Below are 25,756 nucleotides of genomic sequence, written 5' to 3'. Positions count from 1 at the left end.
CATCTTTTTGGATACGATAAAATGGTACTGCTTTGTAGGAAGTTATCAGTTGGGAGACTGGCACCCTCCAAGGGAATGTGGAATTTCCCACACCGGCTCAGGGCTACAAGAGAGAGAGAGAGAGGGCTGCTGCCCCACGCTTGTTGTTGGTGCAGGGAGATGTTGCGAGTTGGCTTTGTAAATTGCTTCGCCGTTTTTTTTTTATCTCGCCACGGTTGTGTTTTTGTGCCGTTTCAGCAACAGGGAAACCTGATCCCAGGGCTGAACTTGAACGCAGTGGGGCTTTTCCCCCCATCTATGCCCGGAATGCCGGCCTCATCAGGGCCACGTGCCATGAACACCCCCTACATGCCGTTTGCGGTAAGAACTCTGCCCTTCCCCACTTCCCCTCTCTCTTAGCTTTCCATAGAGCACCTGAATCAAATTTGTTTGCATGTTTTCACTGAAATGTATGTTTCCCTGCATGGCGTAAAGCCATTTACAAAAAAGTGCCGCGTCGAATGATATATATTTTTTTCTCGTTTAATTTTCCTTTTTAAATGTCTTATTTTATGTTGTTTTGTGAGTTTTGTAATACGGCCGTCTACAGCGGCACTAGTTATTGGTGTGGAGCAGTCTTCCAATGTCTTCTCTTGGGGCTAACGCGACACAGAGACGAAACGTTTCGGCTGTGCTACTGCTGACAAAGACCAAAATCCCCTGTATAGCCTTGGACAAACTGTTGGTGCAAGTGCTGTTAGCGAGCAGCTATAAAGGCAGGCACGACACACCGAGAGTGGGCAGCACCATGCCGGGGCCGCCTTTGTCTTCTTATTAGCAGTGTTACACACCGCACCAGGTACTCATTTGAGGCCTGGTCGACCTAGGGGAGGCCCAGGATCGGTTTAGATAATCGTCACTGGTGTTGGCCATGAGCGGGAATCGAACTCGGGTCGCGGGGTTCGTGGTGCAGCACGCTGACGACCACTGCAACGCACGCACGTGCACACACGCACACACACACGGGCGCCGTATTTTTCTCCTGCTGTCCACGACTTTTTGTGCAGCCGTCGCTTTCTCTGTGGGTGTCGTGAGTCGTCGTTCCCCCCCGCCCCCCCCCCTCCGTCCGTCAGCCCTCTACACCGTCCCTGTCTCTGTGTCTGATTCAGAGTCACCCGTCGTTTGTGGGTGGTGCCTACGGCACGTCTGGTGTCACACCGGCAGTGGCCCAGCCCGCAGCTGTAAGTGCAGCTAGAGGGGGAGCCCCTGCCCGTAGCGTTATAGTCTCACAGTCCTGGCTCCTCCTCCTCCTCCTCACTGTTGTTCAGCGTTTCCTCTTCTTATCCAGATACAGCGGAAAGTACTCTGTTGCCAAACATAGTCGTGGAAGAGTCAGAAGCTAGTGAAGGCATTTAAAACAAATATATATATGAGATCACAGGTTATAGCCACAGCTTTGTGTAAAAAAAAACGAGCAGAGATCTCAAAGGATGCCTTGAGTTTTTATTTATTTTATTTTATTCAGTAATGAGCCAAAGGGAACACAACACATTACCGTCATAAAAATGTTTGTGTTTTAGTTGCAGCATACGATAGCCATTTAAGTATATGTTACTTGAGACCATGAAATGTGAAGTCTTAGCTCTTGCAGACTTGGTAATTTTTTTTGTTTTAAATGAGCATCATCTATTGCTATCTGAACCCCCTTTTTTCTGTTTAATATAAGGGCAGGAATTGGCTGTTGCATATTCCATGTATCAGCTTCCCATGTGCTTTTGTCTGTCCGTGCGTTGCCCTAACCTGCTTGCAGCACAATATATTAATTCGTGATTCGTATTTTCGAAAATTGCTTCTAGTACTCTTCGTGCTTGTTCATCGTCGTTGTTGTGCGTGTGTGTGTGCTCATGTTGCTGAGCCAACATTAACACAGGTTCACCTCTGTGCGATGCTTCTGCTTCTTAGAGTGCTTCTTCTGCCTCTTTAGTGTGGATTAATAACAGCAGATTAAAGATACCATTTTAGATTTGTTATCCGCTCAATTCTTTGTTCAGAAGCAGAGTGGATCTCGTCGGTTCCTCCTTTAAAGGAGTGAAGACATCAGCAGCGACGGATTGTTTACGGTGCGGTCGATGGTTTCGGGATTTGTGGCCGCGCACTCGCAGGCCGCCGAATCTTTGATGCGCCATTCGTGCGCATCAGGTGACCGCCTCGGCAATGCCCGGTCTGGATTCGGCTGATGGTCAACCATTGGCGTGGTGGAAAGTTAAAACCGGGAGGTTCGACGTTAGAGAGTGCTTCTGCAATTGTAAATAACCTTATTGCTTGAAAATGTAAAGTAGAGTAAAACTTCTCAAAGTCAGACCAATTTGGTACAACTTTTCTGGTTATGAGCGATGTCTGGTGTACTGCAAATAATGAAATGGTAATAAAAACCAACATGCATATTAATAACATTTATGTGTAATTACAACTTAAGACATGTAATTAATGCTCGATGACAATTAACTATTTACAGTGAAATATTTTCAATTTTAATAACACGGAAATTACTCCTGTATAATGAACCTGTTAGTTATCACCACCATGAATCAGAATTGGAATTGCTAACATTCATTGCATGTGGACAGCTGCAGAGGTATTTTGACTTGCTTGACGAATATATGTTATTTGTAAGAGAAATGTGAAATAATGAGACCATTCACAGAGAATGCAGACGACCGTGGCTTCCAAGTGCCATGCTCACCGGATTTTTGTACCACTCGGCGTAATTAATGCGCAAACGATGTTCCTGCCGGAGTTTTGTATCCTCTTTATTTCTCAGTTTAGTTGTTTATTTTCATGCAGCTTGCACTGAATTCTAGCTTACTTCAGTCTGGCTTGGGGAGATTTTACGGTGCAGTCACATCCTACATTCGTTCAATTAACAGATTAAATCGGCGATGTCACAGCTCTGCGCGCTCCCTCTGCCCCCTTTCGAAGCTTTGCCTGGAAACCATGGCTCGACCCTCTGCATGTTTTTGTCACCGACCCCCAAAGCGTCGTGCACGTTGGTGGCTGCGTCCACAGCGAGGCACCGCCGCGGATTCCAGGCGACCCGCTGCCCTGCCGTGTCGTGCGCGTGTGTACATGTTTGTCTGTGCGCCTGCCCACCTCCCACCCCCCACCCCGTGTGTTTGTGCTGCATGCACGCACGTGTGTGTGTGTGTGCGTGAGAGCAGCAGACGGAGCAGGAGACTGTCTTCCTGTTCATCCCTACGCAGTCGGTCGGTGCCATCATTGGCAAAAAGGGCCAGAACATTAAGCAGATCTCAAGATTTGCAGGAGCCTCCATCAAGGTACATTTGCGCGCGCGCACGTGTGTGTGAATGGCTTGGTGGTTTCTAGAATACCTCCATTGTCGAGGATTAAATGATTGTAGATTGCGGCTAATGGGTTGTGTAAGAAATACTTATCGTTTTTGGTGAGGAGCTACGGATATGTGAAAGAGAGACGCATCGTCTACTAGTTTATTTTGTAGATTGCATGGGTAACCTCACCGGGAGACCACGGGAGGAGGGGGGATACCTCGGGCTAGATGGAGGGAGACCGTGAGAGCGGATCTAGGAGGTCACGTGCCTACTATGCAGCAGCTGTGGTATCTAGCGCAGGGTAGAAAGCAAGGTGTGGTGGCATGATGACAAATGGCTTTGGCCATGATGACATCTTGAGCTTGACAATGCAGTTGTAATGTTACATATTCAATTGGTAGACTTTACTTTAAGACGGTGGAAATTAAGAGATATGATATTGTGCTTAGAAAAAAAGACTAATGGCAACAGTTTGAGTATATTACAGAAATGTTAGAAGATAGTTTCAGTCAGGATAGTCTACACAAGGGAAGAATAAGATATATTTTTAGAGATATAATTTTCCCATGAAAAGGTACTTGATTTGAAAAACCATCCAACCCAATGGACTCATATTTTTGCCACTTCCTGTTTTATTTGAACACCGCATTAAATGACAATTACACTGAGCAAAGTTGCATGGAAAACATTAAAGTACATAACTGTGTTGTGATTCATGTGCTCTTCAAGTATGCGTATAAAATGCACATTTTACATGGAGTAGCATATGTTTATTTTGTGTCTCCGATGAATCATGTGGCTTCTTAGTCATATGCCTCATTCTAATACAGTTTTAGCAGTGAGCTTCATTTACCCAGTTGGCAGACTTACACGAGTATTAGTCACAGGATCTTGAGCAATTGATGATGGATCAGCAATGCATCTAGATTGATTTTATACATCCGTGTAATCACGATTGTAATTTTGATAGACATAAGATGTTTCCCAGTGAAATATATCTTGTTTTATCCAAATAATTTGTCAACAATTTCCTAAAAAGTAACAGATTGTCATAAATTCATGGGCTCAATGCAAAACGTTAAAGAAATTACTTTTTAATATTTTTTTTATTTGTAAACAATTGTAAAAGAAATCGGTAAATACAGTTTGTTCTAGAAATGTTTTGTGTTGGTTTTAGGCTCCAGATAAAACGTTTAAATTATTTAATCAGTCATGTTTACTTCATGCTTTTAACAAAGTAGCAGAAGTCAGTAAAGTTTAATGTGGGTGATTTTATGTACATTACATAAGAGGGCACATGCAAGAGTAAGGCAGATGAGAAAGATCTTCCATATAGCCTACACAGGCTGAATTTGTCTAATAAGTTAGGGCACTGATAAGAGGTAAACAGGTCTGTAGTGGTAAGTGTACTAGTGGTGAGTGTAGTAGTTGTGATTGTCTTCGTGTTTCTCCCTTATTCTGATGGGACTTGTAAGATGAACGTTGAGATGTATAAGGGCACGGGGTGACCAGTAAGGTCTGAATTTGTCTGTAATAAGGGAGGCACTGATCAGGGGTTGGCAGTCGGGGTGAGCGGCGGTTGCCCTGCAGATTCCAATTGAGTTCTTTGCGGTCTCATTTAAAAAATAAATCGGGCAAACTTGAACCATGAGATTTGGCCCACTATTGCGAATGACGTCACGGGACGCTTGAACGTCCGCTGTGAAGCAGACGGCGTGTGTGTTTTATGCTTAATACGCACACTGCGGTATTAACCAGACGGGCCGCTGGAGCCCCCCCGAGCCGCGAACCTCCGCGTCGAGTGGCTAAAACGCTCCGCCGCTGGGCCGTGCCACCGCCCAGTCGTGTGAATGGTGTTAATGCTGAGCCATGTACTTTGGCGGTATCTAGCACGCAGGAAAGTTTTTTTTATTCTTTTCCTTAATGTTTCTTGCCCAATGGACGCTTCTCCGTCACGAAACGTGCGCGCCGGGCTGCACCGTTGCGACTTGCACCGTGTGTGGCCCCGTCTTCTCCGCAGATTGCACCTCCTGAAACACCTGACGCCAAGGAGAGAATGGTCACCATTACTGGCCCTGCTGAAGCACAGTTTAAGGTGAGAGTATCCCCTCGTGGACATGCCTATTACTTTGGCATTGAAATTATGAAAAAAAAAAGGAAATTGTTTATTAAATATAATTAAGTTTTTTTTATATATGTAATGTGTGTTTTTCACCATAATGCCATGAACTCGAGAGATAATTACATTCATGGTAAGAAAAAAATGCGTACGTTACAATAGCAATCACTTGCTCCATGGATTATAATTACACACAACGTTATTGCTTATAATTGGTACCGTGTTATTAGGTGAGGGGGAGGACATTGTGTGGGCACTGATTGTGGGGTTCAGGATCAGAGTTAATAGCATTTTGATCCACCGCTCTAAAGCCAACACCCACCCCAACGTTCAAAACGGCGGTTTGTGCTAATTACACCACTTATCTCTGAGTAACAGTCGAACTTCAATCTCCACATCGCTGTGCAAAACAAATGTGACGAAGGATGGCAAGCTTCTTCGCGGCATCCTGGGCGGCGTGTCACCTGAGCGCTTGTTGTTGGCTGTGCGCGTCTTCAGGCCCAGGGCAGAATTTATGGGAAATTAAAAGAAGAGAATTTCTACAACCCCAAGGAAGAAGTGAAGCTGGAAGCACACATCAAGGTCCCATCGGCCGCTGCCGGCAGGGTCATCGGCAAGGGAGGGCGAACGGTACGATTGCAACTGCTGAACAGGCCGCGCGCTGGTCATGCCGACCACTCGCAGATGAATAGATACAGGGTGTCCAAAAATGAATACACCGAAAAAGAACGTTGAATGGTTTTATAATGGTTATTCGAGATGCTGACGTAAAATGTATATGTATACATGTGATAGACTTATACGTTTTTGTTATGGCATTGATTCGATTTTCTCGAATATTCTCGAATATCTAATCAATATAATTCAGCATTTAGCCTCTGAGACTTGACTTTAAAAAAAAAAAATTGGTGTGAAGTTGTGTGATTGGGTGGACTTGTCACATCAGAATATGGAGTTTCTCCTGAAAACAGAAAGTACCAATAAATATTCACGAAAAACTCAAACTTATACATCCAATGCATATATTCATATCAAATTTACCCCAGTATCTAATAACAATATATATACCAGCCCTGTAGTGTGGCTGAGGTTCAATAGCCACGTGTGGATTTTTTTCTCAGAATTTCATCACTTTGGCTGCTTTTATGAAAAGATAATACAATGCGATGTTGAGAAGACAGGCACTTCCACTTAACACGTGGAACACATTCTTGTAGTCGTAATGTTCTGTTATTTCAGGACTGTTCTCACAAGCAGTTTTGCATGCTGTAATAACATTTTCATATTCTATGGTTCTTTCGTTTAAGTCACGTAGATAGAAAAGATTATAACAATAAAAAATGAAAACAAAGTGGATAAAAAATATTTTTAAAAAAATGTATTCACTTTATTTTTATTATTTTATTGTTAATATTTTTTATTCACTTTATTTAAATTTCTATTATTTTATTGTTAATATTTGTATTTTTTATTCACTTTATTTTAATTTGTATTATTTTATTGTTATATTTTTTTCTGTCTACGTGACTTTACCGAAAGAACCATAGAATATGAATCCCTGCAGTCACGAAAGTTTTAAATCAAAATTATAATGACATTGCTAAGGTTGTTCTGCAGTGTGTCCTGCATCTATTTGTCCTTGCAACCTTTTCTCACTGCAAACAAGCCAGGCATTATTCTATTAACTCTTGCAGTCCGTACGAACACATGATACAATAGTGTTAACTGTTTTGAGGCATTTTGTCTTTCTGTGTTTTGCATTTTTCTATCAATTCGTTTGTTAATTATCTTAATAGGCACGAGAGTCAATTGATATCTCTTTGGATGGGAATGTGTGTGTGTGTAAGTGTTGCCTCAGCACAGTTACCTGTACGTTATCGGATTTTCTTCCGATTCCGCTCCGGTGATGTATGTGTGCATCACCGAAAGGGAACTAGAAAGGGAAAAACAAATACTCTATCGCTACCGAGACTCTCATAAGGCCGTATGGGAGGGGTCGTGTGGCACAGTTTGTCACCAGCTATCACAGAAGTGCGGTCGTGTCGCTACAGTTCTCTGCGGCGAGTACAATGTCTTTAAAAACAGCAGCGCTACGCCTCTCTAAATAAAATTTGCGCTAACCGCTTGCGCTTTCCAAGATTCAGCGGTCAACGGGGTCACCCACCCTGCAACTTGCAGTGATCTCCTAACGGGAAAAGGTTAATTTCTACAATTTACTTGGAGACTTATTTGGAATATTGAGCTCTCATTGTAAATGTTCTTTCGTACACATTTTTTAGGTGGCTATGTCCTTGGGGAAATTTGCTCTGAAACTTTTCCAGAAGGCTCTAGGACTTTAATCGTCGTCATTTGTTCCATTCAAACTGTCCTCATGGCAAGCCCACCACACCACCTGCTAAGGCTGAACCACACTGATATTTAAATGCAGTTAATTTCAAAGTACAGTGTTTGGTCCAGTTGACACATGGATTTGCTGTCATAATCACTAAGCGTACACAAGGTCATTTTTATTTAGAATGTTCCCAGTTTTTTTATACCACTTTCGCTGCCCATTGGACTCTTCTGATATCGGTGGAAATTAACTGGTGTGATCATCACAACTGCATCAGAACATCAACACGCTGATGCGCACAGCTCCTTCATGAATGGAAAATTAAAAGACACGTCACAGAAGTGCAACTGTGGCCATACAACCTCAACTATGGACCATACGGTAAACCACTGCAGTCTGCGTTCCTTCAACAGAGGAGGAACAGCAAAAACTGCACCAACTCGCTCGCCTGAAGCCCCTCTTGACTTGGCCAGCAACAGAACTCAACATTGACATTTAGCTCCTGAACCATATTGCCATCATTAGCCGTGTCCAGAAAAAACAACCCAATGTAATGCCCTCTAATAAACTAACACTGTGATGGCACCTCTGGCCAGGGGCGGAGCCAGGATTTTGACTTTGGGGGGGGGGCTGACTTCAGTATTCTGAGATATCCATTGTTTATCTTTTCCAATGGGCGCCACAAATGTATAAAACACATTTAATTGGATTTGAACGCGGAGTTTATTAATAGGTCGGAGCCGCTGATGTGGCTCAAGCAGCCTGCAGGGCAGCACAAGGTGGCAGCCTGCAGGGCAGCACAAGGTGGCAGCCTGCAGGGCAGCACAAGGTGGCAGCCTGCAGCATTTTGCAGCAGCCAGATATCCGGTTATCCCGATTACCGACTTTCCCAAAATTTCAGCGGGGGGGCTCAGCCCCCCCCCCCCCGCAGCCCCCCCTGTGGCTCCGCCCCTGCCTCTGGCACATATACACAGCACATAAGACGACTTTATGTCATCCAGCCAGGTGGTGCTGTGACAAAGTACTCAACTCACCAGTTTTGTAGTCTTTCCCCACACCTTTGATTAGCATGGTTGACCACGTACGGTGCGAATTAAATTCAACATGTGCAGGAATAGAGAAAGTGTGAAAGCGGTATCGGTCATCCCTCTGTGCCCCTCCTCCCCCGGCCCGCCCCGTCCAGGTCAACGAGCTGCAGAACCTGACGAGTGCCGAGGTCGTCGTGCCGCGGGACCAGGCGCCTGACGATGACGACCAAGTTGTCGTGAAAATTATCGGGCATTTCTTCGCCAGCCAGGTACGGCTGCCGCCGTGCGGTGCCTTTTGCGCTGCTCAGCCTTTTAAGCCGCACTTAGTCTGGCGCGCTGGGGCACGCCTCTTATCCGCCGGCACTGGAGGTTGCATTGGTGGATCGCCCAGACGGCGTGTGTTGGGGCCAGCCCACCACCCCGGCACGGCTGTGAAGGTGGCTGTGAAGGTGGCTGTGAAGGTGGCTGTGAAGGTGGCTGTGAAGGTGGCTGTGAAGGTGGCTGTGAAGATGGCTGTGAAGGTTGCTGTGAAGATGGCTGTGAAGGTGGCTGTGAGGTGGCTGTGAAGGTGGCTGTGAGGTGGCTGTGAAAGTGGCTGTGAAGGTGGCTGTGAAGGTGGCTGTGAAGGTGGTTGTGAAGGTGGCTGTGAGATGGCTGTGAAGGTGGCTGAGAAGGTGGTTGTGAAGGTGGCTGTGAAGGTGGCTGTGAAGGTGGCTGTGAGGTGGCTGTGAAGGTGGCTGTGAGGTGGCTGTGAAGGTGGTTGTGAAGGTGGCTGTGAAGGTCGCTGTGAAGGTGGCTGTGAGGTGGCTGTGAAGGTGGCTGTGAAGGTAGCTGTGAAGATGGCTGTGAAGGTGGCTGTGAAGGTGGCTGTGAAGGTGGTTGTGAAGGTGGTTGTGAGATGGCTGTGAAGGTGGTTGTGAGATGGCTGTGAAGGTGGTTGTGAAGGTGGTTGTGAGATGGCTGTGAAGGTGGTTGTGAAGGTGGTTGTGAAGGTGGTTGTGAAGGTGGCTGTGAAGGTGGCTGTGAAGGTGGTTGTGAGATGGCTGTGAAGGTGGCTGTGAGATGGCTGTGAAGGTGGTTATGAAGGTGGCTGTGAGATGGCTGTGAAGGTGGCTGTGAAGGTGGTTGTGAAGGTGGTTGTGAGATGGCTGTGAGATGGCTGTGAAGGTGGTTGTGAGATGGCTGTGAAGGTGGCTGTGAAGGTGGCTGTGAAGGTGGTTGTGGAGGTGGCTGTGAAGGTGGCTGTGAAGGTGGCTGTGAAGGTGGCTGTGAAGGTGGTTGTGAAGGTGGTTGTGAGATGGCTGTGAAGGTGGTTGTGAGATGGCTGTGAGATGGTTGTGAGATGGCTGTGAGATGGTTGTGAGATGGCTGTGAAGGTGGTTGTGAAGGTGGCTGTGAAGGTGGTTGAGAGATGGCTGTGAAGGTGGTTGTGAAGGTGGCTGTGAGATGGCTGTGAAGGTGGCTGTGAAGGTGGTTGTGAGATGGCTGTGAAGGTGGTTGTGAAGGTGGTTGTGAAGGTGGCTGTGAAGGTCGTTGTGAAGGTGGTTGTGAGATGACTGTGAAGGTGGCTGTGAAGATGGCTGTGAAGGTGGCTGTGAAGGTGGTTGTGAGATGGTGGTTGTGAAGGTGGCTGTGAAGGTGAAGGTGGTTGTGAAGGTGGCTGTGAAGGTGGTTGTGAAGGTGGTTGTGAGATGGTTGTGAAGGTGGCTGTGAAGGTGGCTGTGAAGGTGACTGTGAAGGTGGTTGTGCGATGGTTGTGAAGGTGGCTGTGAAGGTGGCTGTGAAGGTGGCTGTGAAGGTGGCTGTGAAGGTGGCTGTGAAGGTGGCTGTGAAGGTGGCTGTGAGATGGCTGTGAAGGTGGCTGTGAAGATGGCTGTGAAGGTGGCTGTGAAGGTGGTTGTGAACGTGGTTGTGAGATGGCTGTAAAGGTGGTTGTGAGATGGCTGTGAAGGTGGTTGTGAAAGTGGCTGTGAAGATGGCTGTGAGATGGCTGTGAAGGTGGTTGTGAAGGTGGCTGTGAAGGTGGCTGTGAGATGGCTGTGAAGGTGGCTGTGAAGGTGGCTGTGAAGGTGGCTGTGAAGGTAGCTGTGAAGATGGCTATGAGATGGCTGTGAAGGTGGCTGTGAAGGTGAAGGTGGCTGTGAAGGTGGCTGTGAGATGGCTGTGAAGGTGGCTGTGAAGGTAGCTGTGAAGGTGGCTGTGAAGGTGGCTGTGAAGGTGGCTGTGAAGGTGGTTGTGAAGGTGGTTGTGAAGGTGGTTGTGAAGGTGGCTGTGAAGGTGGCTGTGAAGATGGCTGTGAAGGTGGCTGTGAAGGTGGCTGTGAAGGTGGCTGTGAAGGTGGCTGTGAAGGTGGCTGTGAGATGGCTGTGAAGGTGGCTGTGAAGGTGGTTGTGAGATGGCTGTGAAGGTGGCTGTGAAGGTGGCTGTGAAGGTGGCTGTGAAGGTGGCTGTGAAGGTGGCTGTGAAGGTGGCTGTGAAGATGGCTGTGAAGGTGGTTGTGAGATGGCTGTGAAGGTGGCTGTGAAGATGGCTGTGAAGGTGGTTGTGAGATGGCTGTGAAGGTGGTTGTGAGATGGCTGTGAAGGTGGCTGTGAAGGTGGTTGTGAAGGTGGTTGTGAGATGGCTGTGAAGGTGGCTGTGAAGATGGCTGTGAAGGAGGTTGTGAGATGGCTGTGAAGGTGGCTGTGAGATGGCTGTGAAGGTAGTTGTGAAGGTGGCTGTGAAGGTGGCTGTGAAGGTGGCTGTGAAGGTGGCTGTGAAGGTGAAGGTGGTTGTGAGATGGCTGTGAAGGTGGTTGTGAGATGGCTGTGAAGGTGGATGTGAAGGTGGTTGTGAGATGGCTGTGAGATGGCTGTGAAGGTGGCTGTGAAGGTGGCTGTGAAGGTGGTTGTGAGATGGCTGTAAAGGTGGCTGTGAAGGTGGCTGTGAAATTGGCTGTGAAGGTGGATGTGAAGGTGGTTGTGAGATGGCTGTGAAGGTGGCTGTGAAGGTGGCTGTGAAGGTGGCTGTGAAGGTAGTTGTGAGATGGTTGTGAGATGGCTGTGAAGGTGGTTGTGAGATGGCTGTGAAGGTGGTTGTGAGATGGCTGTGAAGGTGGTTGTGAGATGGTTGTGAGATGGCTGTGAAGGTGGTTGTGAGATGGCTGTGAGATGGCTGTGAAGGTGGCTGAGAGGTGACCAGATGATGACTACAGTATGGTAAGAGAGATTGCGGATCAATGTTATAGATCTTTGAGCCTTGTGTTACTCGATAAAATGTGTTTTTCTCCAGGTACTACAATTCCCCCCCACCCCCCCACCCACATGTAAAATAATCACTAAGGAATTGGCCAAAGATCTCAATGTATTTTCTGATTTGGTTGCAACACGATTCATGTGGACAAATAGCAACACTGCAGCATTTCTAAAACCCGTATACTTACCTGTTACATGGAATTCGGCGACCCCATGGCCTACGACGCCTCGGTCCTCCGCGTGCTCTCGCCAGGGCTGTCTTGTTCTTGCACATTTTACAAAAAAAGCGCAGTAAAGTTCTTCAAGCCTGGCAGAAAACCTCTTCAGACTTCCACATTCACTGACCGCGGCGTTTCACCGTTTTCTTGCACAGCGACGGTAAGTTACTCGGGGTTAAACTGCTAAGCATTATTAAATTGTAAATATTTGATACATTTTTACGTGTTGATTAAATGTTAGACGGTAATTACATGTGAATGTAATTTAACTTTTTATAGGAATGAATTATTTAATTACTTGCAGTATGTCAGACATCCCACATAACCAGAAGAATTTTTTTTTCCCCAATTTGTCTGCCTCGAGAGGTTTTTACATAATTTAATCCGCTTTGAGGTTGATTCTGCCAAAAGCGTTAATGAGCTTCTACCCGCGCTCTACATTCATGCCCATGTCTTCCTTGTAATTCCACACAAATTCGATCCACATGCTTCACTTCCCCCTTTATATTACCTTACCAGTAGCAACCGCCACACAGCCTGTGTGCTTCCAGGCACGCGATTTCATTCCTCCATGACCATTCCCCAAACGTCTGCTCCGTGTACCCGTAATCGGCGCATCGCTTCCGTCGACCCTTGCTGTAACCAAAGAGTCCTTCCATTCCCCGACCCGCTCTCGTTTCTCCTGAAGACGGCGCAGAGGAAGATCCGTGAGATCCTGCAGCAGTTTCGGCAGCAACAGCAGCGTCAGCCACCCGCGTCCGACCTTCCAGGACAGTCCCGGCAGAAGTAGCACCACCCCACCACGCTCGACCTCCTGGCCAGTCCACCAGCAGACACCACAGGGATGGGGGGAGAGGGCTAGGCACCCAAGCAGGGAGGAACTGCTAAGCACCAGTGTTAAAGGCAGAAATCCGTACAAAGTTTTCAGTTGTTTTGTATTGTAACGTCAATTAACAAAAAAATGTTTTTGCTTCCCACCAATTGTCTTAAACCAACGACGATGAAATGTGGACTTTGTTTTATCACCTGCCTTTTATGGGGGATTGTATATCTCGCCTGGTCCTGTTTCCTCCCCTTTCCCTGTAACCAAAGTATTGTTTTTCGCTTTCCCCCCCCCCACCATTTAGAATTTTTTTGTTAAAAAAAAATTTGGCTTTTTTTTTTTGAACAGGCATTGCTTAGTGTTTACAACCGGCTATTTAAAACCAACGGCATAAGTCCTTGCTTAGGCAATGGGAATCATTTTATTAGGTCTTTACTATTTTTATAAGACGCAGTGGGACACTGCAAGGGAGCCCAAACTGAGGAGCAATGAATGTGCTGGCCAAGGCACAGACACGTGCTTTTTTTTTAACAGAACTACCTCAGGCGTTAAGTACCTCAGAGTTCCTTTGTTCCTTTGGGATGTTTTGTATGCTTTATAAATTGAAAGCCTTGAGCATTTTATTTTTTTAATAAAAAAAGGGTAAAATGTGTGTGGGGCCGTCGGTTTGGGAGATTGAAATACCGTTTGTTTTTTTTTTGCTTGCCGAGATGTACATTTTCCCACTCCCGAAACCGACAGCTGAGCGTTTGTGATAAAAAAAAAAAAGTTTAAGTGACGCTTCAGAAATTTCGAGCCTCATTTCTACTGAGGTAATGACACCACCACACGTTTCGCAACGATGATAATGAAGACTACACACCATGCCTATGTACACGCCATCCAAAGAGCAATGCCAGTTATGTCAAAACGTAATAATAAAAAAAAATGACCTTTTTACAACAGCGGTGACAAAAGTAAAAAAAAGGTATCACAATGTAAGAAGTTGTTTGATGTGTGTATCAGGCGGCTATGAATACGAACGTCGGACACTGCTGCTAGGCCGATAAGTAGGACACAGGATCTTCCGTTTGTTCGCCTGTTTTTCCTGCAGTCAGTTCGGAGGTCTTCTCAGCGGCGGGAGCCTGCGTTGCTGGCTTGCGTGTGTGCGTGCGTTTGTTTCGTTTTTAAAGCTTCGTGCTCCACTAATCAAGGAGAGGTCTACCTTTTCTCTGGCCCCCGATGTGAGAGTGCAAAACCCATGTGACGGAAAGACGAATCTCGAGGAGTTTTTTTTTCTTCTTCTTCTTCTTCTTCTGCACGAGTCGCGCTTACTCTGCAGACTAAATTCTCCCTGCGTGGAACTCGGAGACCCGATGTATATCTGCGATTGTGTATGGGGATCGTCCAATTACATCTCTCGCTTTACAGGGTGGCACCCTGTCACACGTAAATGTCCCATTGTAATCGCAGTGTTTACATTTGGGAGTTGATGGTCATCGACAGGGACATCCTTTCTCTTTCCGCAAGATGCCACCCTGATCTGAGAATAATATTTCCCAGTCTCTGACGTTATGGCGCCTGTGTTCCCTTAAAGCTGTCAGAAATACCCTCACTTTTAACAGGCTAATTGTCGTGCTGCTTTTACAGATGTATCTGAATCAATTTCACAATGTAATCAGGATTTGTGGATTTTACACGTGCATGTTTTCTCTTTAAGCAAAATACATTGCTGCATGACCTCAGGTATAAACTGCAGCAGAAAACCAAGTGTCTCATCTGACGTGGAGAGAAAATGTGTTGTTATTGTGAATCATGGTTTTGTGGCAATGTCACTTCGACACGAGCGGATGAACTATAATTTGTGACGAAGCCCTCAGCATGCTATGGGGATACCGTTTTTTTTACGGATCACCTTTAAGGGAACACAGATTGGTGGGAGTGAAGATGTTTGATATTCCAGCGATGATGATGATGAGCTGCACAGCGCGTCATGCCACGCAGCCTTGGTCACGGCAACTGCTATGCATGCTGGGAAATCTGGATGGCTTGGACCAATCTGCAGGTGGAATTTTATGCACATTTTATGGATAATGATGGTGAAAATTTGCATCTTGATTTCACTGTTCTGGAAAATTGGTAACCATAAAAAAATGCAATCCATCCGTCGCTGGGAACAGCCTTTGGTAAATGAATTTCAGTAAAACAATTTACTCTCCAATAAATTAGTGGCTCCGTATTTTAGGATCCACAATTGGACGTGTCCAGTTCGAATGTTCGTGCCTCAGCCTTGCCCTGCCACAGCACATCGCACAGTCGCTGTTATTGCTGCATATCTATTAAAACAATTCAACTATTTTTTTTATTTTACCAAGTAAGGCCCACTGAGCTATGTATAGCTGTTTTTCAGACGCGATCTGGCCACAAATGATAGCTCAACTCAGTTGGCTCATCACGTGGAAATGTATAGCAGCCAAATACTCTAAATTCACGTTTATAAATGTGGAGGGGAAAAACCGGAAGACCCGGAGAAAAATATAGTAAACATATCGCCACCGTGGCATCCATATCTGCCTGGTCCACCAACGCCACATCTCACCACTGCCACGATCTCAAGGAAAATCTGGTGTATCTCTGATCAAACCGCCAAAGGCAGATAATGAATGTACCCCCATTAAGACCACACAACAGCAATACAAATCTACAGTCGAACACACATTGCACGGTTCTATCCCAGGGCAGCAAAAACCTCTTGACGTGTGATAGAGAAAAAAAAGTAGCAATTAACTTTGCTATATTATTGTAATCTATTTAGCCTCTTTTTGCTTTTTAAGGCATATGTGAGGATCGTTCAAGGTTAACCTACATGTTTTTTTCTCGTTCAATATGCATATGAATTTGTTTCTCGAGGTAGTTTCATGACTATCCGTTGGAATGTACTTCTTTACGCGTGTCTATGCCAGCAGAATACAAGTGCACACCTATGCCTGCTTGCATAGCGTACGTCACCGCAGGACTTAATGCCAGCACGTGCCTTGGGGGGAGTGGGTGGGGGGGGGCTCCAGCCACGCAACATGACAGGGGGGGGGAGGACACATTAGGGCCTTGGTGGTGGGCAGCGAGAAACCTTCCGCGCAGATCTGACCGAGAGCTCGTCCGTCCCGCCTTCTACGTTGGCCACGTTGCGCATTCCTTGGGCAGCAGATAACCCAGCACTTGACTCCTGCGCCCAGTTACAGGTGCGGATCTGTCGCTTTACACCCGCTCCCCAGATGTCGACGTTAATGTTGCGCACAATCGCGACACTTATTTTCCCGGCCACTGCGAAAGTTCTACGTTTGTGAAAAGCGCACAGCAGGTCGGGTTTAGGGTGGCTAGAAATGTGCATCGATTGTAACCCGATTTCCGTCTCCTTTGGAAGCCGTTAACTCTGCGTCACTCAAGAGTAGAGTTATGCTACTTGTTGTCGCCATACTGTTACCTACATGCAGTCAAAAGTATATCAGGTTTTTTTTTGTTTGCCTTCCAACGGTGCCGCGTTATTCTTAGACTCGACACGAGTTTCTCAGTGTTCGGAGAAAAAAAATGAGTAGGTGAAACTTGAACGGGTCCGCGTGTGAACGACGGTGCAGAAAAAAACTTAAACATCAAATCGTGCTCAGTGTTTCCGGTAACACTACCCGCCCTACGAAAGCGTTTCGCGCATTTCGGTTGCAACTGAACCGACTTCGAATCACGGCCTTCACTCAAGTCGTTCACCGACGGTGTGGACGAAATCGTCGAGGCATCAAAAAGGGCTGAGCGGCGGCGGCGACAACAGCGCCGGACGGAATGGAAGCGTCAAAATATTGGCGGTGCATTCACCCGATCTTAATTCGATTTTATGGGATCGCAGAACGTTGAGAAAAAGGGTTATTCCCTTGGAAAAAACAATAACGGTGTGCATAAAACAAAACAAAAAAAATTCCTCGCGCGCTCCCACCCCAAACATCCCCCTTGGTTGCACACACAGAGCCCAATCCTTGTGCGTCGTCCGCGCGCGGAAAGTGGAGCGGCCTTCGTCTGCGCGCGGTACAGCGGCCCCTCGTCCCTTCTCCCCGTGTACAAGGCGCCGAGAATTCCGAAGGGGGGATCTAAAAGGTGCATCCAAATATGGGGAAACTTTTCCCACGTCCCCCCCCTTTACAAAAGAGCTCATCTTTATGCTGGATCTACCTCTTCAGATTTGTGCGGTGTGCATTGCTGTCGTGGTAAAAAAACAACTCATGTCCGGTTGAATAGATCTTAATTGCAGTTGTAGTGGGTAATACACCTGGTTATATCGGTATATAAAATTTAGTCTTTTTAATATACAGATTTGATTCGACAGCTGATAAGAGGGGGGGGGGGGGACAATGTTTTTTAATTTATGGCAACGCAGGACAAAAAAAAATCTCTGACGTGGGGCAGGAGTGGAGAGGTCATTGGAGTAGAGTTTTTGTTTTATCACTTCCGGACGTCATGAACATTGAATTGTGGAAATGGACCCGACAGGTGTTCATTTCCACACTTTCATGTTTTTTCTTTTCAAGTAAATTGACAATTTTTATCAAACATAACTACTGCTAGTCCTAGACATTTATTTCAACACAAAACTTGTTGGAATTAACAAAGGTTGGTTTATTAAAAAAACGTGTTTTTCTTTTGAAAAAAAAATTGCCTCTTTTTCTGCATAGCTAATCCATATTCTTGTAGTTCGTTATTTTGACGGTGAAGTTGACTGGGCTGTTTTTTTGTACACTTTGGCTCCGTGTGTGCAAGAAGGGTTGTGGTTCTCTCATCACTCATCGCTTATTGCCCAGATGCGACTTCATTTGTCGGCTTTTTTATGGATCCGTGATGTTTTTAGTTTAATTCTTTCTTGCTGTTGATTTACCTCTAATAATCATTTTTTTATTTATCTATCATTCCCAAGTCTCCTGCTGCTGCTGCTGAGAGTGTGAGCAATGTACACATGCCAGTCCTGTTAACGGGCCCATGTCAGTTCGCATTCAACAACCAGGTTGCACTGTGCTCGGACCCCCATACATAGATTTGATTTATCACGTCTCTTCATATCAGACATGGCAGTTGCAGTGAACTCAACTCTCAATAAAAATTGAAGCAGTTTTGAACAACCATTGTGGAGTCCATTTTTTCGTGTTGAAACGCTGATATTAAAATGCGCAACGAATGGACGCACGCTTGATCTTCTTTCCTGTGGATTCATAGCAGCAGATTAAAGATGTAATTTTTTTTATTTGTTGGCCACTCAATTTGTCTGTTCAGACGCAGAGTGGATCTCGTCCGTTCCTCCTTTAAAGGAGTGAAGGGCAGCAGCTGGTCACGATGCGGTCGATCGTTTGGAATTCGTGGCCGCACTCGGAGGCCTCCGAATCTTCGATGGGCCATTCGTGCAGCGGGTGACCGCATCGGCCATGCCCGGTCCCTGATATGTTTAATAATCTGCTGCCGTAATAAAATGGTACCATTTACCAGGGTTAGTTGTCAAGTCAAGAACATGATCCGATGCAGAATTAAGTTTTGTCATCCTGCAGGAATATGGCATGAGGGCCATCTAATTAAATACTTTGCAAAAACTCCTTTGCTTTGGTCATAACATAAAAATGTGCAAGCCTTCATCTGAGGGAGTATATAGGTCACAGGTAATAATGCAGGTTTTTTTCTTTTACACATCCCATCGGGCGCACAGCTTTCTGAGGAGTGCCTAATTTCAGCAGCGTTTGGTTCACTCCGTAACAGGTTTTGGCCGCCTTTGTCACGCACACAGCAACTAAGGGATTCTAGCGACACGTCAACCCGCTCTAAACTCGCTCCGTCAACACTCGAGTGGCCACGTCCTCCTTGCGTTGTTTTTACACCTTGAGGTTGCACTGCGCTGGAATTTAGAACTTTTAAAAAAAATGGCATTTCGGAACACTCGGAAGGTTTTACATTTTTGCTAAATCATTTTATTTTTTTAGTAGCGTTCCCCTGGTTACAGTTTTAAATGTTTGCAGACTCATTCTTTGTAATAAACCAGTGGACTATGAGGATACGGTGCTGGCTTGAGGAGGCCTTCATCCTTGCAGTGATTGATCATGGCTGATGATGTTAACGCTGCTCTCAGCGTGTTCCATTACTTCTCTGTAGCCACCTCATCCATGCGAGACACCGTTTGATCATTCCACAACAGCCCGGTGCTGAATATAGCTTCTTGAGTCCACGCAAATGCAAACCCCGTTCAAGACTCCAACGTTCCTGCCAAAAACGCTTCTGGAAAACCGGCTGAAAGCAAGCAAGACTTGTCGTCATCCAGCAGTAGGTTGAAAGGGGGCTGTAAAAATATTAAATTTTACATTTCATATTCACCTTGCTTGAGGTAGCATTGACAAGTGTAATATTTCACATGATAACTCGGGGACAAGTATTAAGACCTGAGGGAGCATACGCAAAGTTATGGCCAATGAGGCAATGCTATGAGGGGAAAAAAACACCAAAATGTTAAACGAATGGCTTCGTAGAATTGTTACGCTTTGAAGCGGACCTTTTAAAATTTGAATGCAAAAATGTATTAAAATAAAGTGACAGTATATTGTAAGTGATCTTATTGACCATATTACACGAAAACAGGTAAAATACAAATCACAGAGCATCAGGTAAGGAGATGCACTCCCACCAAGGCTGTTCACAGCAGAACATATCTTTTGAAATTATCTTCGAGAAATAAATACAGAAACATTAATTGGCGCTTTGACAATCCCGGATATGCTGATGGCAGCTTTCTTCTTTTTTTTAAGACGGAGTGAGAATGAGTTCAGATAAATTATTGTCGGACTTGACAAAGAAGGCTGCAAGGTAGAGCTTAATATAAATGTGAGCAAAACAAAAGAAATGCACAACACGTTTGCTAAACAAAATAACGAACGTTGGCAGGACCCATTGCAAATCGTGACGTGTATCCGGGGCAGCTATTGAAGGTGGATTGAAATCAAAATGAGAACGCAAAGAGAACTCGAGTAAAATTAAGCAGCTTTGCAATTTTGAACATGTCAATGAAAAGAAGCCGCAGTATTGTCTGCAGAAGAACGTTTTAAATCACTCCATGCTGCCAGCTCTGACGTGGATCATCGTTATGGGCAGGAACAAAGAAAATGTAACTGGCTGAAAAGACCGCAAAGAAGCATGAACAGCTTCATCATGGTACCTTTCTTGCCAGTATATCAAAATATCAGAATTGGTGTTACCCTTTCACCCCGAGCTATATCCATGCCCTGATAGTTAATTGTCTTTGTGCCGTTCGCCTGGTGGCGTTCTCTGGTCTAGCACTGTTTGAGACGAGGCTTTAAAAGAAAGCTGTCCTCTCGTGTGGACCAATCATTACCTTACTAGAGCATGTTTTTTGTTTGCATTGTTCAGCACAAGTACGTGTGGTTAATTCAGACATGATTCCTTGCTAAAGGTTTCTGTTTGGCGTATTGACATCTTAACACAACTGTTTTATTGCCAGAAAAGGTAAAATATTCTTATAAGCATGAAGAGGCACATGCTCGGGAATTCTACTGCGAGTTCAACAACGCACAGACACGTGCCCTGTGTACAAAAAAAACCCCTCTCGGCCTTGGTATACATTATGCAAAACCACCAGTTATTTATTGTGGGCATCTTGTCTTAAGTGACCATCAATAAACTGAGCAAAATGTTGACCAACCAGCAGTAAGACAAAGACAACTGTACACCGGGTTTGCGTAATGAAGATAAAAAAGTCAAATTCAGTTTCATCACAGACAGGTTAATTGAATAAAATATCAAGGGCAGTTGGGCCTCGTGACTGGGGCTGCTTGTGCTTCTAAGGAGGTCTGACTCCTCTCTGCATTTGGCGGAATAAATTCCATTGAAATGTTTCACCGTCACTTTGATAGGCATCATGTCACAGCTGTCGCGACAACGTAAAAACACTATCGTCGCGATTACATCGAGATTTACAGCAGCAACATAATGCGATGCAAGGCAGGAGGAACGGCACGAATGTTGCCGGTTAGCGTTTAGAAATTTCATCATTTCCACAAAAGAGTTCACTTACTGTGTAGCCCCGTACAATAAAACAAAACAGACGTTATTAGCGCGTGACTGCCGATCACCCCACAGAGTGTTTTTTTTTTTTAAACCCGACTCAGGTTTCGGGCTAAGCGAGCGCGAATCGTCCCACACGCTTTGTTATTGCAACGCAGCCGTGGGGGTCGAGCACGTGGTGGGGCTGGGAATGTGACTGATAACGATGTCAACGGAGCCTGGAAAGTACTCGAGTTTCGCCACAGTGGTAACACACACACACGACACGTTCGGGAAACGCGTGTGTAACAACACCTAGAGCGCAGAGTCGAGTGATCTCATTGCCCAGGAACGCATGGCACTCTGCCAGTAGTCGCCAAAAACACAACTGGCAGGAAATCACGGGCTCAGAAAACACATGAGGTCTGCACTGTGAAACAAAGCCATCCGATTATATTATTATTTGAACCTCGTGCAAAGTCCTTCGGTTGGCTTGTTGTATACGTGCACAGCAGTGTGTGCATGCACTTATTCAGTGAACAAGCCAACTTTGGCATGTGGTTGGTACCGTTAGGCCAACGTTGGCACAACGTTGGCACAACGTTCCATGTTTGTGCATGGTCGGATATAGCTGGGCCTCTGTCGTTATTGCCTTTTCATGTATCGGCAGAGGACGTTGAACATCTCAGCAGCGTACACATTTTACAACATTGTGCGTTAAACTCCAGAGTTCCAAATAGTATTTGGCGCAAACATTCAATAAGTGTTCTTTGGGTCTTTCGGTAAACCCACTTAGATTAAAAAAATTAAATCACGTTTCGGTCGCAACATCGTCATCAGGTGAAAAAATATTTTAATTATTTAAAAAATCACCTGATGACGTTGCGATCGAAACGTCGTGCTATTTTTAAAACATTTTTCTATCTACGTGGCTTTACCGAAAGACCCAAAGAATCTGAATTCCTGCAGTCACGAAAGCTTTAAGTCAAAATGAAAAGCACTTGTTGCATCTTGGTTCTTTCGGTAAAGTCACGTTGAAGGGAAACAATAAAATCATATTTTATTTTATTATATTTTATTATAATTGATGTTATTGTTTCACAATTTGGGGGAGGGGGGCGGAGGAATCGCCACTTGCGCCAAATGCGCACCGAAATCACCGGGACGATTGTGAACGAACAACGGCGTGCACGAGTTTGCCTACGGTGCAGATTTCCCCATCGTACGAGGGAAATGTTCAAGAGGGGGCGAGTGTAGGAGCCGCCTTGAAATCCGCCGTGAACACTGCTTCCAATTGCCGCGGTGGAGCGAGCCATCTCCCGCTGGCATCTCGCGCCTCAGGGCGATGAGTCAGCCGGCGCGTGAGTCCGGATGCAGTCTCGATGAAAACAAGCCGGGACAATCACCCACGTGGCAGATCCTGGGTGGCTTGGAGGTGTGTGGGTGGGTCGGTGGTGTGGGTCGGTCGGAGGTATGGATGGGTCGGAGGTGTGTGGGTGGATCGGAGGTGTGTGGGTGGATCGGAGGTGTGTGGGTGGATCGGAGGTGTGTGGGTGGATCGGAGGTGTGTGGGTGGGTCGGAGGTGTGTGGGTGGGTCGGAGGTGTGTGGGTGGCTTGGAGGTGTGTGGGTGGGTCGGTGGTGTGTGGGTGGATCGGAGGTGTGGGTGGGTCGGAGGTATGTGGGTGGGTCGGAGGTATGTGGGTGGGTCGGAGGTATGTGGGTGGGTCGGAGGTGTGGGTGGGTCGGAGGTGTGTGGGTGGCTCGGAGGCAGAAAAAGGATGGAGGGAGCGCATCCACAGGGAATGTGTCCGTGGGAGATTGCGAGTGGGTGAGGGGTTGAGAGTGGGTGGGGGGGTTGAGAGTGGTTGGGAGGGTTGAGAGTGGGTGGGGGGTTGAGAGTGGGGGGTTGAGAGTGGGGGGGGGTTGAGAGTGGGGGGTTGAGAGTGGGGGGTTGAGAGTGGGTGGGGGGGGTTGAGAGTGGGTGGTAAGAGAAACGTTAGGGGTTGAGTCAGACAGGGATAGGATGGTGATGGGGAGGGGGTTTGAGTAGTGGACGAGTCGTGGATGGAGGGAGGTTGTGGCGGCCGGGAATGTCTTGGGAGAGTGCTGGGGAAGTAGACGCCACGTGTCCGGCCTGTTGAGTGATATATGCGGGGGAGGCAATGGAAGCCGCTAGGGAAGAATGTGGGTGGGTGCCGTCATGGAACAGTGGGGGGTTGAAGGCCTTGCCTACGACCGAACCAAACGGAATGCCCCCCTCGATCTCGTCAGATTTGTGAAGATGAATAATGCTTGAAATGGGGGATCACCATGCATTAAAACAGAAAACTCAACGCGTGCATCGATAACACCCTGGCCGTCGGGAGTTTGAAAAAGATGGACCCAATTTCAAAGATATAGCGATTTCAAATCGGGCCCATCTTTTTTAAACACCCTGTATAATAGGCCACGTATGAGAATAGGTTTTCCCCTTTTTCTGGCAACAAAACAGCTGTGTTAAGATGTTGAAACACCAAACTGAAACCTTTTACAGGGAATCATGTCTGCATCAACCACAATGCTTGTGGTCAGAATGCAAAACAAAAAACACACTCTGATAATATATGCATATATATTCTTGGTTCTTTCGGTAAAGTCACGTAGAAGGGAAACAATAAAATAATAAAAATATAGAACACAATTTTATTGTTTTATATTTTTAAACAATAAAATAATAAATTTTTAAACAATATTATTGTTTTATATTTTTATTATTTTATTGTTTCCCTTCTACGTGACTTTACCGAAAGAACCAATAATATGAATCCCTGCAGTCACGGAAGCTTTAAATAAAAAAAATATACGTGGCATTATCTTTGAAACTGATTGGTCCACACCTGAGACAGCTTTCTTTTGAGCCTCGTCTCAAACGGTGTTAGATCAGAGGGACGCCAAAAGGGTATCTTAGCAACTGTTTTGTTGCCAGAAAAAAGGGGAAAACCTATTCTCATATTTTGGTACTGGTGTAGTGTATTAACACGCGCATACAGGGGGGAATGGTAAAGACGCGCGAGTTATGGACGATGGGGTTACGTGGGGCCGGCCAGGTGTGGCGGCAGGTAACTGTGCGGTAATGACGGGCACATTAAGCTGGAGAGCGATGTACGGCTGTGATTGGCTGGGGTTGTTGTCAAGGGCGGAGTGGCGCCAGAATGTCTGGGAATAGAGGGGGGCGAGTAACAGGTGCGGGGGGGGGGGCGTCATTGGCACGCGGCCTAATCAATTTGGTTGGTAATGAGAACGGGGATATACTCGGGAGACGGGAAGAACGAGGGGAGTTGTCGCTGGGACTGGAACGAAGCAGGTCGGGGAGAACCGGAGCGAAGACATAGGAGACAGAACAGGCTAGCAGTAGAGTAGAGACAAGCAGAGACAGAGAGAGACAGCGGGAGAGAGACAGAGATACAGCGTGAGACAGAGACAGAGAGAGACAGAGACAGCGGGAGAGAGACGGAGATACAGCGTGAGACAGACGGAGAGAGACAGAGACAGCGGGAGAGAGAGATACAGCGAGAGACAGACATCAAGTGACAGAGAGAGACGAAGAGAGACAGGGACGACGCAGAGGGACAGTGAGGGATAGGGGATGAAGCGGAGTGAGCGAGACGGGCGGAGCGCGGCGAGCGAGCTGCGGCTAAGCGGAATGACGGAGTCACAGACGTAATGGTCAGGCACTGCCTCACCAACACCAACTTGACTTGGAATGGTTCCTTCTACAAGCAAAATGAGGGTACTCCCATGGGTTCCCCCTTGTCACCAGTGATAGCCAATGTTTTCATGGAGAAATTTGAATCGGACGCCATCCAGATTTCCACCCTCAGACCTTCCCTGTGGAAGAGATATGTGGATGACACTTTCGTCATTTGGCCACATGGCCTCCCAGCTCTGAACCTTTTCCTACACCACATCAATTCTAGACATCCCGCCATCAAATTCACCATGGAAGTGGAGAAATATGGCAAGCTACCATTCTTAGATGTTCTGTTTGAGAGGAGACCTGATGGCTCATTGGGGCATTCTGTCTACAGGAAACCCACCCACACAGATTCCTACTTGAAACCTGATTCCCACCACCACCCAGCTCAAAAGAATTATCTCATCAAAACTTTATACCATAGGACTCATTGCATTTCGGACCAACACCACCTTACCAGTGAATTAAAACATGTACACCTGGCCCTCAAAAGGAATGGATACTCTGACCGTACCATCCGCCAAGCTGTTTCTTCCTCCATACAGAAACAACCACTTGATACTCCGGTCAAAACCATCACACTATCATTTATAGCAGGCGTTGCTAAAAAGATTTCCAAAATTCTAAACAAACACAAGATCCAGGTCCGGTTCAATACAGTAGACAAAATTCGTGATCTGATCCCATCCGTGAAGGATGTCATTCCTGACTTACAGTACCCCGGGGTTTACAAATTGAGTTGTACCTGCGGTGATTGCTATATCGGGGAGACGAAGCGACATGTCTCTGACCGAATTCGCGAGCACAAATCAGATTTGAAACACGGCAGAACGAATTATTCTGCCGTAGCTGATCACTGCGAATGGCTCATTAAATCAGTTAGGGTTCCTTTG

At 46.2% G+C, this 25,756-nt stretch overlaps 1 protein-coding gene across 5 annotated transcripts in view; it reads left to right on the top strand.

The window, feature by feature from the left end:
• LOC116938802 (insulin-like growth factor 2 mRNA-binding protein 3) overlaps positions 1 to 18,214 on the top strand; it is an 84,690-nt gene extending 66,476 nt beyond the window's left edge. For 2 of the 5 annotated variants that reach the window (XM_032946457.2, XM_032946456.2), the window contains exons 10-16: positions 238 to 360; positions 1,149 to 1,220; positions 3,198 to 3,314; positions 5,347 to 5,421; positions 5,944 to 6,075; positions 8,961 to 9,074; positions 12,945 to 18,214. In XM_032946457.2, the coding sequence (XP_032802348.1) occupies positions 238 to 360; positions 1,149 to 1,220; positions 3,198 to 3,314; positions 5,347 to 5,421; positions 5,944 to 6,075; positions 8,961 to 9,074; positions 12,945 to 13,046 (735 nt within the window). In that variant the 3' untranslated portion in view covers positions 13,047 to 18,214. The remainder of the gene's footprint in view (positions 1 to 237; positions 361 to 1,148; positions 1,221 to 3,197; positions 3,315 to 5,346; positions 5,422 to 5,943; positions 6,076 to 8,960; positions 9,075 to 12,944) is intronic. The other 3 variants (XM_032946462.2, XM_032946458.2, XM_032946461.2) reach the window with 2 other exon arrangements.
• The last annotated feature ends 7,542 nt before the right edge of the window (positions 18,215 to 25,756 follow it).

Source organism: Petromyzon marinus, chromosome 4 (genome assembly GCF_048934315.1).
Source record: "Petromyzon marinus isolate PM22_M1 ecotype Great Lakes invasive population chromosome 4, UKy_Petmar_22M1.pri1.0, whole genome shotgun sequence".
NCBI classification, from domain to species: Eukaryota; Metazoa; Chordata; class Hyperoartia; order Petromyzontiformes; family Petromyzontidae; genus Petromyzon; species Petromyzon marinus.
The sequence above is the reverse complement of the archived record's forward strand: the minus strand, read 5'-3'. Positions and strand labels throughout refer to the sequence as shown.